The 15,147-nt window shown below is 48.4% G+C and overlaps 1 protein-coding gene across 1 annotated transcript in view; it reads right to left on the bottom strand.

Moving 5' to 3' along the window:
* The window catches only part of BMP6 (bone morphogenetic protein 6), a 146,415-nt gene extending 134,183 nt beyond the window's left edge, over nucleotides 1-12,232 (bottom strand). Inside the window, exon 1 of the mRNA XM_032861532.1 lies at nucleotides 10,726-12,232. Within this exon, the coding sequence (XP_032717423.1) occupies nucleotides 10,726-11,353 (628 nt within the window). The 5' untranslated portion in view covers nucleotides 11,354-12,232. The remainder of the gene's footprint in view (nucleotides 1-10,725) is intronic.
* Between the last annotated feature and the right edge of the window lie 2,915 nt (nucleotides 12,233-15,147).

The raw sequence follows: 15,147 nt of genomic DNA, 5'->3' as shown, positions 1-15,147 counted from the left end.
TCAAGGCTTGTAGGAGGAATGCATGAAGACCAACATCATCCATGAAAAATGGGAATTTTCACTGACGTTCCTTTGTGTTAGGATGATTGCGTTCCCTGGAGTAATTGTTTAAAAGGATAGCTCAGGATAGTATGTTCACTATCTGAACTGTGGGGATGGTTTCATAGGTGCAGGTCTATGTCAAGGCTCATCAAATTGTACACTTGAAATGAGCAGCTTATTCTGACAATTATACCTCAAGAAAGCTGTTTAAGAAAATAAAGAAGCAATGGGGCGCCTGGGTGGCTCAGTGGGTTAAAGCCTCTGCCTTAGGCTCAGGTCATGGTCCCAGGGTCCTGGGATCTAGCCCCGCATCAGGCTCTCTGTTTGGCAGAGAGCCTGCTTCTCCTCCCCCTCTCTCTCTCTCTGCCTACTTGCAATCTCTGTCAAATAAATAAAATCTTTAAAAAAAAAAAAAAAGAAAGAAAAGAATCAAAAAGAAGAAGAAAGAAAAAGAAAGAAAAGAAAAGGATCACTCCGAGAAACACACCAGGAGATACCCCCAGCACGGAGTTCTGAGAGTCTCTAGTTTGGCATTTCTCTGCAGGCCACTGAATTAAGAGGTCATAGCAGTCAAAGAGTCCAAGAGGGAAAGCAAAATGCCTGTGGGTGTTTACAACAGAGGGAATGTAAGGCAGGGAACTGGTGGTGTAGACCGCTGTGACAGAGCCAAGCAGCCAAACAGGTTATGAGGAGACGACCCATGGACTGGCAGGCGAAGGAAGCCATTTCTAGCCTCAGGAAGGAGAGCCCCCGGGAGCCCCAGTGGCAGGTGGACTACAGCAGCCCATCCAGAGAGAGCCGGGCTCACAGCAGAACAAGTTGTAGCAAGAAAGGCAGCTGCCTGGTGTCCCACTCCAGCTCCACCGAGAAGACAAGGGGAAAGGTCAAGTGTGGACCTGGGGGCAGAAGCACCTGAGGCAGACATAAAAAAGCAGTTACAGAGAAAAGTAAATTAAAAACAACTCTCTTAAAGCAAATCAGCAGACTTCCTCACTGATGGGGCTTGACACTGATAGACTTGTAAGTCTCAGAGGGGAGGAGGATATAAATGATCTTCTCCATGATCATCTTCTGCAGAACGTTTTAGAAAAGTAGTGTTCTATGAAACACTATTTGGAAAAAGCTGATCTGGCCGATGGGCTCGCATTTTACAAATAAAGAAAGATATTTTACAAGGAAAGAGACCAAGAAATTCGCTTAAGTGGCTTGACCAAGATACCATAAGAGGGGATGGGACTAAGGCACAAACTCAAGCTTCCTAAATCTTGATCATGCACCCTTTCCTGCATTCTATATGGAATTGGCCATAAGCACTTTCCAGCACCATCAAGAAAACAAGCAACTTAACCATTCTAGTGGCCAAGGAGTCATTCTGGTGGTGCAAACCCATTGGAGACCATGGAGATGGCGCACAATCTGCATCAGGCCAATGGCCAACCAAAGGCAACAACACTGTGAGACAAGAAAAGATGGGAAAGAGGAAGTAAATGCAGGGAGCGGCTAAATTTACTAATGGGAAGAAAAGGGAGAAGCAAAAGAGAAGGAGGGAAACCAACCTCTACTGGGGACCACCTACATCCCCGAAGCCATGCCGGAGTCCACATCTTGTAATGAGGAAAAAGCATGCACGCCTAACAACAGTGGTCAAACACCCTCTATTAAGCAATGAAATAACTGAGGAGCCGGATTTGTGACAACAGTTCCCAAAGCTGGTGTGAGGGGATTCCGTACTCCACAGACCCCGTAAGAATGCAAAGGCCTGTTCTGTGGCCCCCTGGGAGAAATGGAACTCTCCAAAGGTCTTTGGCTGAGGCACTTATGTCCTCTTCACTATCACCTACCCTGAGTCTTAGTCCTACCTTATGGTACAATTTTACTAGGGCTCAAGCAAGTGTCTATCTTACCAGCGGGTTACTTAAACCACAGCACATCCCAAGGCAGAAATTACACGCTCAAGCTAAATTTCTCAAGGCCACTGATACCACCATAGCCCCAAGATCTCCCCTCTTTTTGAGAGGTTTCATTGTGGGAATGACAGATGCGGGGGGGGGGGTGGGGATTTAGATAGAATTCGGTGAGAAAACACTCCACTCAAATGGAGTTGCAGGAAGACAACTGAGGAGAAGTTATGAAGTGTGTCACCCGTACAATGCCTGTTTAAAAAAGGGGGCGGGGGGGCAAAAGAAAATGGCCACAAGTTCCCAAAACACCTCAAATGAATTGCTATTTGTTCAATGGCTATCTTTTAGCGTTATCATGTTATTTGTTTATTTACCATTAATCTGGGTAGCCCTATCTCCTAGAAAACCCTTCAAAGCAAATAAGCCTAATCTATATATCACTTACAAAGACCTCTGGGTGGATGGAGTCTCTATTTAGCGTTAATCTGATCTAAACCGTCTCTCCTGAGGAACCTTGTAATTTCCCCCGATCCTGTCTCTAGGGCCAGTAAAACATATTTTTGTGAGCTTCTTGATCCAAAGGCGCACTAAGTTCTAGTAGGTTTTCAGAAAGGAAGGAAAACTATTTCATCCCTCCCCTAACCACCCCTCCCCCAAATTTCAATAATTTATAAGCACAAAATTCCTATAATTCTTGTTCTTTCTTCAGGCTTCTTTGACCCCCCCAAATCCTGCCGAGCATGGATCAAACAGGGCACAAGCCAGGCCCAGGGAGAAATTTAATCGCTCATATCTCTGCCTACAGGATTGTCTAGGTACTATGGTGACAGACACCTCAATGAAAGTATGTGGAGGAAAAAAGATTTTTAAACTCCCACACTTTAAAAAAAAAAAAAAGATGGGGGAGGAACTTGTAATGGATTTGGGGTCCACGCACAGAAGCACAAAATCAGGTCCACAGAGTCCACTGAAATTATTTATATGCCAATGTGGTAAGACCACAGAGACAAAACATTCTCCAACAAAGGCATTTTCTTTTTCTCCCCACAAACTCTGCCTGTTTTGAATTTTCATATCCCCATTGATTTTTCTGGTTGTGTACAGCTTCTCCACAGAGGAGTTCTGGGGCCGTGAAAGGCCTCTGTGTGATACTTTAATGAGAGATTTAGGTCCTCAAACAGCAGTCCAAACCCAGGGAACACAGGACATCAAGAGTGAACCCTAAGGTGAACAATGAACTCAGGTAATCAAGGTAGGTTTTTCAAGTATAACAAATGTACCACTCAGGTGTGGAATGTTGATAGCAACCAGGGCTATTTTTATGGGGGCGGAGAGCATAGGGGAAATCTCTCAAACTTCCATTCAATTATGCTGTGGACCGAAAACTGCTCTTAAAAAAAAAAAAAAGTATTTTTTTTTTAATGCACAACTTCTCTGTTAACTTACTCTGACATGCAGGGGTTCAAATAAAATCTGGAAAATAAAAATTTTAAAAAGTCAAGTAAAACTCTTAGTCCCTGATTTTGTACTTTACAAAGCTCTGATTTCAGAATATTGAAATGTAATTTATAGATTTGAAAGTGGGGAGAGAAAATAACTAGTCTCGGGGATTTAAGCAAGCCCACTTATAAAAAAATCTTCCGACCTAATCAGCACATAAAATAGCTCACACCAATCATAGGGTTAGTTCACACTTTGCTGATACACGAATCAGAATTTTTTTGCCAGCCCATGTTCGCGTACAGGAAACCAACAAGACTGTAAACACAGGAACAACGATCAACACACACAGATGTCTAAGGCTAGAAGTCACATTCTGAACAAGGTGAAAAGGGTAAGTGGCAGGAGAGTCATAATAAGGATCGAGGCGGATATCAAAGTTCAGTGTGTAGAAGGCTTAGAGCTTGGCTCTGTCCTAGAGACACTGTTTTCTGCCTGCAGTCAAAGTCAAGTCCCGGCGCTCACCAACCCCACCCCCACGGAGCTCTCTGATGATGAGAAAACAATCTGAACATAAAATCAGCAATACACTGCAAGGACATTTCAGGCCTAGGACAATCCCAACCTGCCCAGCAGGATCAGTCATCAAGGGCGTATGCCCAGGAAGCTGAAAGTCAGGAAGGCTCTCCCACTCAGAACCAGAACCTCATTCTGCAAAAATGTTTGAAGGGGAGTCTTCTATCCGGTCATCTGGGACTGGGTTAGAGATAACAAGACCGTGGGGACCCATCAAGGAATTACCTGATGTCATTTAGATATCACTTCTATTCTGGACCCAATCATTTTAATAATGGACAGGGGAAGGGCAGGAAGAGAATCCATGCCTGCGGACCTCAGTGGAACAATGCCACTCACAGCAACCTGGTTTTCAACTCACTTTCAGAGCAGAGAACAATTCTTTGGGGGTGCGCACTGCTTCTGCATGCCAAACAAGGGGATATTTATAGATAGGCACAGCTTTTTCTTTTCCAAAAGCAGAGTTCTAGGAATGAATGCTACCCACAAGGAGAAAACCCACAAAATTCCAGATCTAGGCTTCCCCACCTCTTGCCCAGGGCAGGGCTCTTGCAGGCTTTTCTAATTTCTCCTTAATTATCCACTCCCGCCCGACAATGGCTCTGTGGCCCTATTCCTCTGATGCATGAGGACCTCTCTGTGGTTGTCCCTCAGCCTTAAGATAGAACATCAATGAGGAGGAAATGGTCCTGAATAAATCAAACAAATTTAACTACAAACATAAATGATCAGACAATGTGCAAAAAACCTTTAAAGTTCTAAATTCTATGATCTATGGATAACAAATTTAATAGTAATCCTAAACTTCCTATTAAGGGTGAAACCCTGCTTTAAAACAGGGTATCAGTGGCTTGGGCATGTTTTCCCACAGAAAACAATGTTATGGAAGGGAGCTGTGTCCCCAGTCAGCTCCAGAGTCTAACTTTACACATAGAGGAATGATATAGTACATATTTACAGTGGAAAAAAAAAATAGAGAAAAGAATCTTTTTGGCTGAAGATTTTATTTACTTGTGAGAGAGAGAGATCACAAGCAGGGGGAGGGGTAGAGAGAGAAGCAGACTCCCTGCTGAGAGGGGAACCCAAGGACCCCAGGATCATGACCTGAGCCGAAGGCAGACGCTTAACCAACTGAGCCACCCAAATGCCCAAGAACGTTATTGTCAAAACACTAGTAACTGAACAAAATATGCAGTCAACTTCAGCGAACTACAGTTTCTTATTTCTAATGCTTCCTGTGGAAGACGAGCAGGTACAACTGAGTTCTGAGAATTTCTGGTACTCTGAAAAACTTCATAAGGGTGATGGCCCTGGCTCTTTAGTGAGTCTATAGTTTTCATGACTGTGAGAATGGTTTTCCTTCTCCTTGATATAATGGCCACCACTTGCCTATGTTCCAGGTATGACGGGAGCCATTTTCTGGCTTACCAGTTTCCAAAGGGCAAGAGCTGGAAGGGAACATGGCCAGCCAAGGTGTTATAAAGTAAGGGTGTTACAAGAGGAGAGAATGCATTTGAATAAAAGCAGCTGAGCTGTCATGATGAAAAGAAAGGAGGAGGCATCAGCTTTTTTGTGAGGCACACTATGCCCCACACTGGGCCCTGGGTGACACCCTGTGGCCAAGGCAGCCATGTTACCTGGCACTTGGTTGGGTTGGGCCATGGCCCCGAGGATGGTGGGGACAGAAAGGTTAATGTGTAACAGCTGTTCCCATACATGAGGACTCTCAACTGTTCATCTCTCAGGGAACTTCTACATTGATTTCTCCTTTTACTTGGGTATTTCTGGAAGCTTCTAGTCAGGAACACAGTTGTCTGACTAAACCCCCTATTGCCTGCTTTCCTTCCCACCGCTGGAAGCACCAAAGAATAGGAGGTGACTAAAATTCAAAAAATTGGAGAGGGGGGAAAGGCAGAACGAGGTTCACGACAGAAAGCTGTACTGCCTTTATATGAAGGGGAAAAAAAGCATTCTATGGACTAATTCATTTTCACATACAGAATGGGAGGCAGAGAGAGAAGGACAGTTGTGAAAAATTAGAGAACGCTGGTGAATCGTCCAAGAAATTTTATGCTCTTCATGCTCCTTTTCTAACTCAGTTCCTTCAACAGAGGGTGAGCCAGGACGACAGGGCGGTCATCTTTGAGAGTCTGCTAGCCACCTTTGACACCCAGCATGCACCCACCTACCCCCAGATTCAAGTAAAATATTACTTTGAAATCCAACATTTAAAGTCACTCAACTCTGAAAACAGCAAGGGCATATTGAGTAAAGTTCTGAACCTTGTTGTCCTGCTCCCCTCCCCCCAGCCACAGATTTTTTTTTTTTCTATCAGTAAGAATCCTTCCTCCATGCTAATCAGAGGTAAGCTCTTAAGTAGAGGAACTAAGCATGATTCAGCACATTTAAAAAGGATTTATACCCATTCTTAGAAGGACAACCAGAGGAAACACCATCTCAAGTCTAAACAATGATATCTGCTTGCCCTTTGATCCGAGTTTAAGGACACTTTGTACAACTTTTTTTTTGTCGTTGAAATACCACTGAATTTCACATTTACTACTCGAAATTTCTTTAGAACATCCACTGTTCCTTTGCACCACACTCTTGCAATCAAATTCTCCAAATTATATTTGCTGTGAGTAGCCTGCAGGCAGGGATTTATTTTCTGCTAACAAAAATCTTCGTTAAGTAGAGGCAACCCCCATGAAAAACAGTACCACTGATCCCTATGTTTATGAGAAAAAGACAGTATAGTGTATCTGGTTACAAATACAAGTAGGGAAGATTCCATTTTTCTCCTAATTTGTTTCCCAAGGGTAATTTTGTTCAGAAGATTGCCAGTATTTTTAGTACAATAAGTTTCTTGTTACTTATACTAATACACACTGATTCCCTTTTCTGAGCATATTTTGAATTATTTCATTTTTACCTTAGCATCTAGAGATCAACACTTCATTAATTCTAAATAAATGAAGTCTGAAATTCAGAGATTTAAAAAAACCTTTGCACTACTCTCAAGTGTGATGCACATTAGAAATATACATATGGGTAACTAATTAAAAAACAGGTATATTAATAAAGTATTATGGTATACATCAGATACCATTAACCAAAATGTCCTAAAGGTCTTCTCTTCAAAGGTCTTTGACTTCATAGAAATCGTGTATGCCATTTCTAAGTGATCAGACCTTCCAGACGAGTGAAATATGAATTTTAAGTGAAGGATAGGTCTTTTTCATCAATTCAATCTTTATTACACATCTTTCCACGTGCTCAGCATGATATTAAGATGTAGGCTTCAATGGTGGATAAAGCCTGGTTGCCTTTTGAGACCGCCACCCAGAGAGGGATGACAAGTGAGTAAGCAAATTTTAAAGAAAAAAAAAATACACATTCTTTTTTGTGATCTGTGCACCCAGGAAAAGCAGCAGCATTCTGTGACAGTAAAGAATGGGTAGGGACGGTCGAAAAGGCTTCTCTAAGAAGGCGAATTTTAAGACCTAAACGATATTTCAGGATACTTCTCCAAGGTCCCCAAATTGGCAGGCCTGCATAATTATTAGACTGTCAAGACATTTGTAGCATTAGCAAACAAGCAGAAAATGGCATCTTGGGCCCCAACTGAATGCACTCTGCACACCAGCCTGTCAGCACTAAGGAGGTTACACACGTCCAACCTATTCACACAGAGAGAATTTCAAACAGTCAACACCACCACCAAACAGCCAGCATTTGGGATATGTGGGAGAAACTGAATTCTGTTGATTCTACTTCCCGAAATCAAGCGGAGAAGGCTCAGTATGTTTCAGATGTATTTCATGAATAAATTATTCTCCCTTGAGTGTGTGTGGGGGGAGGGTTACAACTATGTAACACTTTCTCTTATACTTTTTTTATGTAACTACTAGGTGTAAAAGTAGTTGAAAACGTGTGTCTTTTTGCAGGTTCTTTCATGAGTCAGGTAATACAGCCTGCTAACATGCCATGGAGGTGGAAATCAGCAGAATGCTCCCAACATCCTAAGCAATTACTTTCTTCAAATCAACTGTCCTTAGGCTCAGGGCCATGATAATCAGATTTTATCACATTTTAGCCTCTCGTTCTGAAATCCTCTTTCCTACTGCTAAATGCGTTAAGATTAAATAGAACTGTGGGACTGGCAGGTGGCATGGCTTGTGACTTGGATTCTACTTACCTGAAGGTTCCCCCACTAACTGCCCATGAGGAGTCCTGGGCTGGACCTACAGACAGCGACAACACATAGTCAGAAAGCCCAGCCCTATGACAGGAGGGGCTTGGGGCAGAGTTTCCCACCCAGGAATCTCTTCCAGTTCCACATCAGCCTGTCCCAGGCCTGAGATGACACGCCTGTTGAATTCTCTTGGAAATTTTTCGGTGTTTGTTTTTTGGACCTTGAAGTTTCCCTTATGAGGAATGTAAGTTAGATCATCACCTTAACGGGATTAGTTGACAACCAGCTTCAAGCAGTGTGACTCAGAACCACTGTGTACCTGTAGACCAAAAAGGTCAGACAAGCAAGGAACAAGGAGAATGTAGAGGTCATTAAACACAGTAAATGTCACCATCCTTTACAAATTTTGCCTCAAGCCAACTCTAACACTTTCAAATACCACCTCAGGCAGTGGCTCCCAAACACTGGATCCACATGAGCAATCCTTAGAACTATGGACACCTGGCTTCCACCCCACACATTCTGGTTTCATTGATACAGGGTACCGCCTCAGCATCTGGGTTTTTTAAAAGCCCCCCCCCGGGGGGGCCGTGATTGCAATGTGCAGCAACGTTTGAGAGCCACTGACATAAGGAAGCATTGCTCCTGATCTCTTACTGGGATGATCTGATTTCCTTCAGATGTTAGCATGTCAGTGTTTCTTGACCATGGTGGCACATTAGAAAAACCAAAGACACTTAAAAGATGCCAGACCCCACTCTCAAAGACTCTGACTTAATTGCTCCAGGGAGCAGCCCCAGCATCCCTTAGTTCTTTAAGTGTCCCCAGGTGATGCTAATGGACAGCCAAGGTCGGAACCGTGGACTAAGCCCAGGCACCGTTCTCTGGAGACTGTAAATGATTCTCAGTGAAAGAGCCAGAAGGACCCTGTGTCCTCCACTTTGTCCAGGTTGGGACTACCCCAAGAGCCAATAAAACGTTTCCCCAAGGCTGTCAGGAAACAGGGGAGGCGGATGGAATAAGTGGAATTCACTAAACCAGAAGCAACAGAAAAGAGGAAGAGCGCTGGCCCTCTGCGCTGCTGCTCCTCCCCTCCCCCGGCAGACTGTATTGACAGCTATGAGAGTCCTTAGAATGCTTCCAGGAGGTGCCTCAACCTTGGATTTGGTTCCAATCAATGATGAAAATTCTTACCCATCAGAACTCCTGGCACTGTAGTAGCAAGACTGGCAGGCCTTGAGCCTCCGCTCCCTTTGAGATTCTGTTTCATGAATTTCCCAGGAGGATTTCCGTACCAGTTGGATGCAATCGGACCTCCCTCTTGAGCCCCCTCTCCTTCCTTCCCCCAAATCCCAGCAGAGTTGAGAATCATCTCATAGATGTATTTGTAAGGAACTCGCTGAACTATCTTACATAGTAATCATTGAAGTAAATAATGTCCAATGACAGACATCTTTGACGTGGCTTTGACAAGTGTCTGGTAACCCACTTTGGGGCCTGGGCAGGGCCACAGGTCTCACACGGGAAAGGAAGCCCGCGGAGACCCACCCCTGACGTGGCTACGGCGCCCCCATTTCTGCCCGCGGAAAACGTGTCCCCTACATCCTTTTGTCTACGCTAAGCGGAGTCAGTTTATGAATGAAGAGTAGCACAGATCAGAGGCACTGATCCTTAAAAAAAAAAGTCTTGCCTACACCATTCTCATTTACAAATGAGAAAACTCGGGGGAAAAGGGCTATGTGACTCCGTCCGGGTTTGCCACAGAACATTTGTGGCGGAGCCCGATTTAGCCGCCCTTGAATTTCCATTCTGTTGCCTGGCAACCAGTTCAGACCAGCTCAGCGCCCAACCCTGGCCCCTAACCCGCACCCTTTCTCTGCCCGTGCAGCTCGGGCAGCAGTGATCGGGAGTTCAGCCTTTGGGGGCACCCGCCAAAGGCATGTGAACTAAGATCCTGGGTGGGTTACCCCAACTAGGCTGGGGATCCGGTCCCAAACCCACGCGAACCCCGTCTGGCATGCCTTCCAAGGTTCTTTTGGCACCTTCCTCTGCAACCCTCGTCCCCCGATTCCATGGATACCACTTAACACAATCGCGTCAAGTTTCCAAAGTTCTCAGTTGCTATCAGATTCCCTAAAAATCCCGGTGGAGGAACTGGCACTCAGAGCTTTAAGGGTGCAAAAGAAATTGGGGGGGGGGGGGAAGAGTGAAGACTTCTCCTTCCCAAATGGCTACACTCGGGCGGGACTATTCTGCTCAAATTGAGTTAACCTGGCCCCCGCATTATTGGAAAAAGCGCGGAATACGTCCGGACGCCGCAGTCCGAGAGCCCCACGACCCGGCGCGCCCCGTCCCGCCCGCGGCGTCCGGCAGCCCCAGCGCGCAGCCCCGCGGGAGGCGCGGGGAAGCGCACGTGCAGCCCACCCCGCCGCAGGTGGCGGGAGCGCAGCCCGCCTGCCCTGGTGTCCCCGCCGCTAGGGTCTCCTCCTCCACCCTCTCGCCTCCCTCCCCGGGCCCGAGAGACCGTTATGGGGAGAGTGTTTTCGCCGTTACGCTACCCCAGATCCTTACCCAGGTTCACAAAGCTCATGACCATGTCCGCGTCGTTGAGGAAGGCGCTGTCCTGCGCGCTAGTCAGTGGGGACGCGCCGCCGCCCGGTCCCGCGGCCAGGAGGCTCTTGCCATTGACCCGGGGCGGCGCGCCTGGGGGCGGCTGGCGGCGCTGGGACAAGCCTACCCCTCCGCGGGGCCCGTGCTGCCTTCTCTCCTCCCCCGACGCCCAGTCCTCGTCGTCGTCCGCGGCCAGGGCGTTGTACAGATCCAGCATGAAGAGGGGCGCAGACTTTAGCCGCCCGGGAGGGGGGTCCCCGCGAGGCTGCTGCTGAGGGAGCGCAGCGGGCTGCGGCTGCTGGAGGCCGTGCAGGGGTCGGGGCCGGTGCGGGAGCCCCAGCACCGAGAGGATCTCCTTCTGCATCTCGCGCTTCTCGTGCGTCTTGAGCCGCCGGTAGAGGAAGCCGGAGGAGGAGGACTGCGGCGGCGGCGGCTGCTGCTCCGCGTGGCTCGGGCTCCTGCCGTCCCCCAGCAGCGCCCCACCGCCGGCGGCGGCGGCGGGCAGGGGCGGCCGAAGCGGCGGGGGCCCGCAGCAACTGCACAGCAGCCCCCACCACCAGCACAGCCACTGCGCCCTCCGCCCCAGCATCCCCGCCCGGCCGGACTGGCCCCGCGGGCCCCGCGAGGCGTGGAGCGGCGGAGCGAGGCCGGAGCGCGGCCGCTGTGGCCCTTGGCGTGAGCAGCCCCCGCCACCTCTCGGCGGGCTCGCTTCCCCTTCCTGGCCCTCAGTCCTTATCTCTCATCGTTCTCTGGGGCGCCCCCAGTTGCCCAGGCTGGAGGGGAGGTGAGGGGGGAGATCACGCGGAAAACCACTCGGAGGGGAGCCCCACACTCCCGCGCAGGTCTCGGGAGGCGTAAGGTCCAGGCCAGGTGCGTCCGAGTCCCGGCTGCGCTGCAGCCGGCGCCCTCGCCTCTGGGCGGGTCACGGCGCGGTCACTCCCGGGCCTCGCTGCCCGCGCACGTGCGTTGTCCCGCTCCCTCCCGGGCGGCTGAGTGGGAGCCGGGGCGGCGGGGCGGCTCACCAGCTGGGGGAGATGCCCGGCATCATCCCCGCGCACGCCTCTCCTTGGCTCGCACAGCCGCCGAGAAGTTTACTCCGCCGTGGGGCCCAGGCTGCGGCGACACGGCGTCCCGAGATGCCAATCTTCTCCGCAAGGCTTAACTTCCTCTCCGCTCACAAACTCCGCGCCCCTCCGCCCTCGGGCACTGTCGCTGCCCCCCAGAATCTCCGCGCGCCGCTCGAACCCCCCAGGGGAGGCGGCAAGGATCTTGCTTTCCGTTTAGAGCTCTCCCGGCTGCCCCGCAAACACCGCTCGCAGGCAGGACCGGAGGGAACAGGACCCGCGCGGAGCAGGGACCGCGGCAACAGCGCGGGAATTCGGAGTCTCCCGCCTCTCCGCGCTGCGCTCCCCGCAGCGGCCAACGTGGGCTTTCTGGTGTGCGTCTCGCTCAGGTACCGCACTCCAGCCCCCGAGAGTCCCTGCCCTCTTGGGTAACAGACAGCTTGGCAGCCAATGAAGAGGCACCCCCTCGCCTGCATTTAAATAGGCCCGCCCCCTTCTTTCACCCGCCCTCTTCAGGGAGGCGTGCCTCGGCCGCGCGTAGGTTTCAAGCACAGAGAATTCTTGGAGGCACCAAAAGTAGGCGCGAGGTAGCAAAGGCGAAGAGGTCATCGCTAGTAAGGACGATCTAATCAACACCCCAATGTAAGCTGTCTCTTTTACAATCACGTAAAAGGCCCGAATTGATGATTTAACTAAATAAAAGCAAAATCAATGCCACCTGTATTCACAGAGGGACAGCAGGAGTAGTTTCTAGTACTTGGTGTCTCTTGACAGTTGTAATAGAGGCGGACTCATGACCCTCAAAGGCAGCTGCGCGGAGTTGGGACACATCCTCCGAGAAACTGCTCACAAACAGGCCACAAAGAGGGCCAAATGTAAATCGGAGCCGGCGTCCTGGGGATTTGGGGCCAAATACCTTGATTTATCTCTTCAGATCAGCTTTGGCTTGGCTTCTTAAGCTAACACCTTAAAGAAAAGGGGTAATTAAGTAATATAGTAGCCACCCGCTACTTTTTCTGGAAATATTTCAGTGCTTCTCCAGGTTTTCTGTTAACTTTTCATTTTAATGTGTTGAAACACAATAGAGCTTTCATGATGCTAGATAGATAAAACTTGGGGAGAGGTGGTATAGAAAATTCCTACTCAGGTAGGGGCTTGGCATGTTCCCATTCAGGTTAACAGGGGTGCCGAAAAGTTGCTAGCAGCGTTAGACAAGATCAAGCGTAGAAGACACAGTTTACATGACAGGCACACTTCTCAGTCACAGAGAGGGACGCCTCTACCCAGACACCACCACCATCAGCCATTCAGGATGCAAAGCCACCTGCTCTCATACTATCCAAGAATGCCCAGGAATCTACAGAGCCTACAAACAAATTCACTTAAAACACTAGGATCTTTTGGTGAAAAATGTACGGGTTAGAAAATAAAACCTTCACTGACCTTCTTAGTTCACATAGTCCAAGGCATTTCTGAGCCAGTCTGGAAAGATATAAACTGTGGGATTTATGGACTTATGAGATCATGGGATTTCTGCTGATCGAAATCTGATAAGCATTTCTCTTATTTCAAAGGATCTATTTTTCACGCCGAAGGGTCTTCACCCCCCCCACCACCCATTGGACTGCTCTTTCTGGCTCTCTCTCAGCTCAGACACAGTGATCCTTTAGTCTTTAATTCTACAGATTTAATTTGTTAACTCAGATTTACTTCTACGAGTGAAGTATTTCGTCCTACAAAGGTCTGAAGCCATGGACCTCAGGTAACACAGCTTCAGCAATACAGAAGATGGGTCTTGAGCAGGGATTCTTTCCTTGTGAAAAGAAAATACATCACTCTTGGTCTGGCATGCCAGGATCCTTAGAATTCAAAAGCCTCCATCACTTCTTTCTTCTCCATGGGACTTGTTTGGGTATAAAAAATCACTGCAGTGCATAAAATCACAGCAGCCAAAAGTCCTGATCAAAAGATCTGAAATCTTTGCAGTAAGTATATGTAGGCTTCCTGCCAAGATCCTTCTCCCTTCGCAAACGCAGTCACAACTCCATCTTAAGACCTCTAGTGATACAGACGCAGAGTAAAAGCATCTCCAACCTTTTAGGGCAGGGGGAAAGCTCTGAAAAAACAGTAAAACCCTGAGTGTAGACAAGGGCACCTGGGTAGGACTGTGCTGTTGAAAACACAAAAATAAGTTGTGACCCATCTATTAGATATGCACGTATTGTCTGTGCACATAGGAACAAGTGGAGAACACACACAGGCGTACACACATACTATCTTCCCCTTTTCTTAAATACTTGTTTAGAAGTAGATGGACCTTGTGACATGGGTCAAAAATGGCACTTAATGAGTCTTTTTCAAGCATCTGAGCAACAGCCCTGATACAGGTCGACCATGAGCCTCCCATCCCCATGAAGATGGCCTCTCAGTTCCTGGGGAGGAATAGTGCTGGAGAAAGGAGGTGTTGAGGGTGCCCCCAGAAGATGAACACAACAGCACGCAAGTCTCGTAAGAGCCAGAGGGAAAAATATGTGAAATGCCACATGACAGTGATCATAAGGGACATTCAACTGAGGGCCACAAAAGAGGGTGTGCTCTCCTCGTGTCCCCACCACTCCCAACAGGGGCACATGTTGGCTGGAAAACATTGGGAGACCCCCTTGGCCTGGATATTGAGGCAAAGGGGGATAAAGAGATGCAGTTCTCAAGTTTTTATAACCTCATAATTGGGACCTCTGCTTTTCCAAGACAGCTGAAATCCTGGGTGGCTAAGAACCTCTAACCCAGCACCTCCTCCACTCCCCGCTTCTCTGACCCCCTCCCCAGCACCCCCTGAGAAGTCTCGGAGAGTTGGGCAAAGTCCAGATGTAATTCCGGAGGGATGGGGTGAAGGGAGAGAAGGAGGTTTGGCTTTGGAGTCTGCTGGAAATGTGGGACCAGACTGGAGAAAAATCAGAGGTAACTTCGCCCCCTGCAGGACGCGAAAATATTACCACCCCTTCCTCCGCACCCGGAACAAGCTTCATTATTAAGTTCCCTGTATGTATCTCCAAAGCATCTGGGTGGAAAGAGGAGGAATTCGGTCAAGAAGCCGGATGTGGGAGCCAATCCACATCAAACATCTGGTTGCTTGGCTGACATCTCATGCAGATGGCCTTCAGTTTTCTGGAAATGGGTTGCCTGTCCCACTCCCGCCCATTTAATGAAGGAATGAGGAATCCCTCACCATAAAGCACAGGTTTATCCCCTGACTTCAGTGATGCTGAGGGGAGGGTGAGAAGCCCGTCCCTAGGTGTTATTAATGCACAGGGTAATTCAC

This window comes from Lontra canadensis, unplaced genomic scaffold (assembly GCF_010015895.1).
Source record: "Lontra canadensis isolate GAN:19392208 unplaced genomic scaffold, GSC_riverotter_1.0 scaffold21, whole genome shotgun sequence".
Lineage (NCBI taxonomy): Eukaryota > Metazoa > Chordata > Mammalia > Carnivora > Mustelidae > Lontra > Lontra canadensis.
The sequence above is the reverse complement of the archived record's forward strand: the minus strand, read 5'-3'. Positions and strand labels throughout refer to the sequence as shown.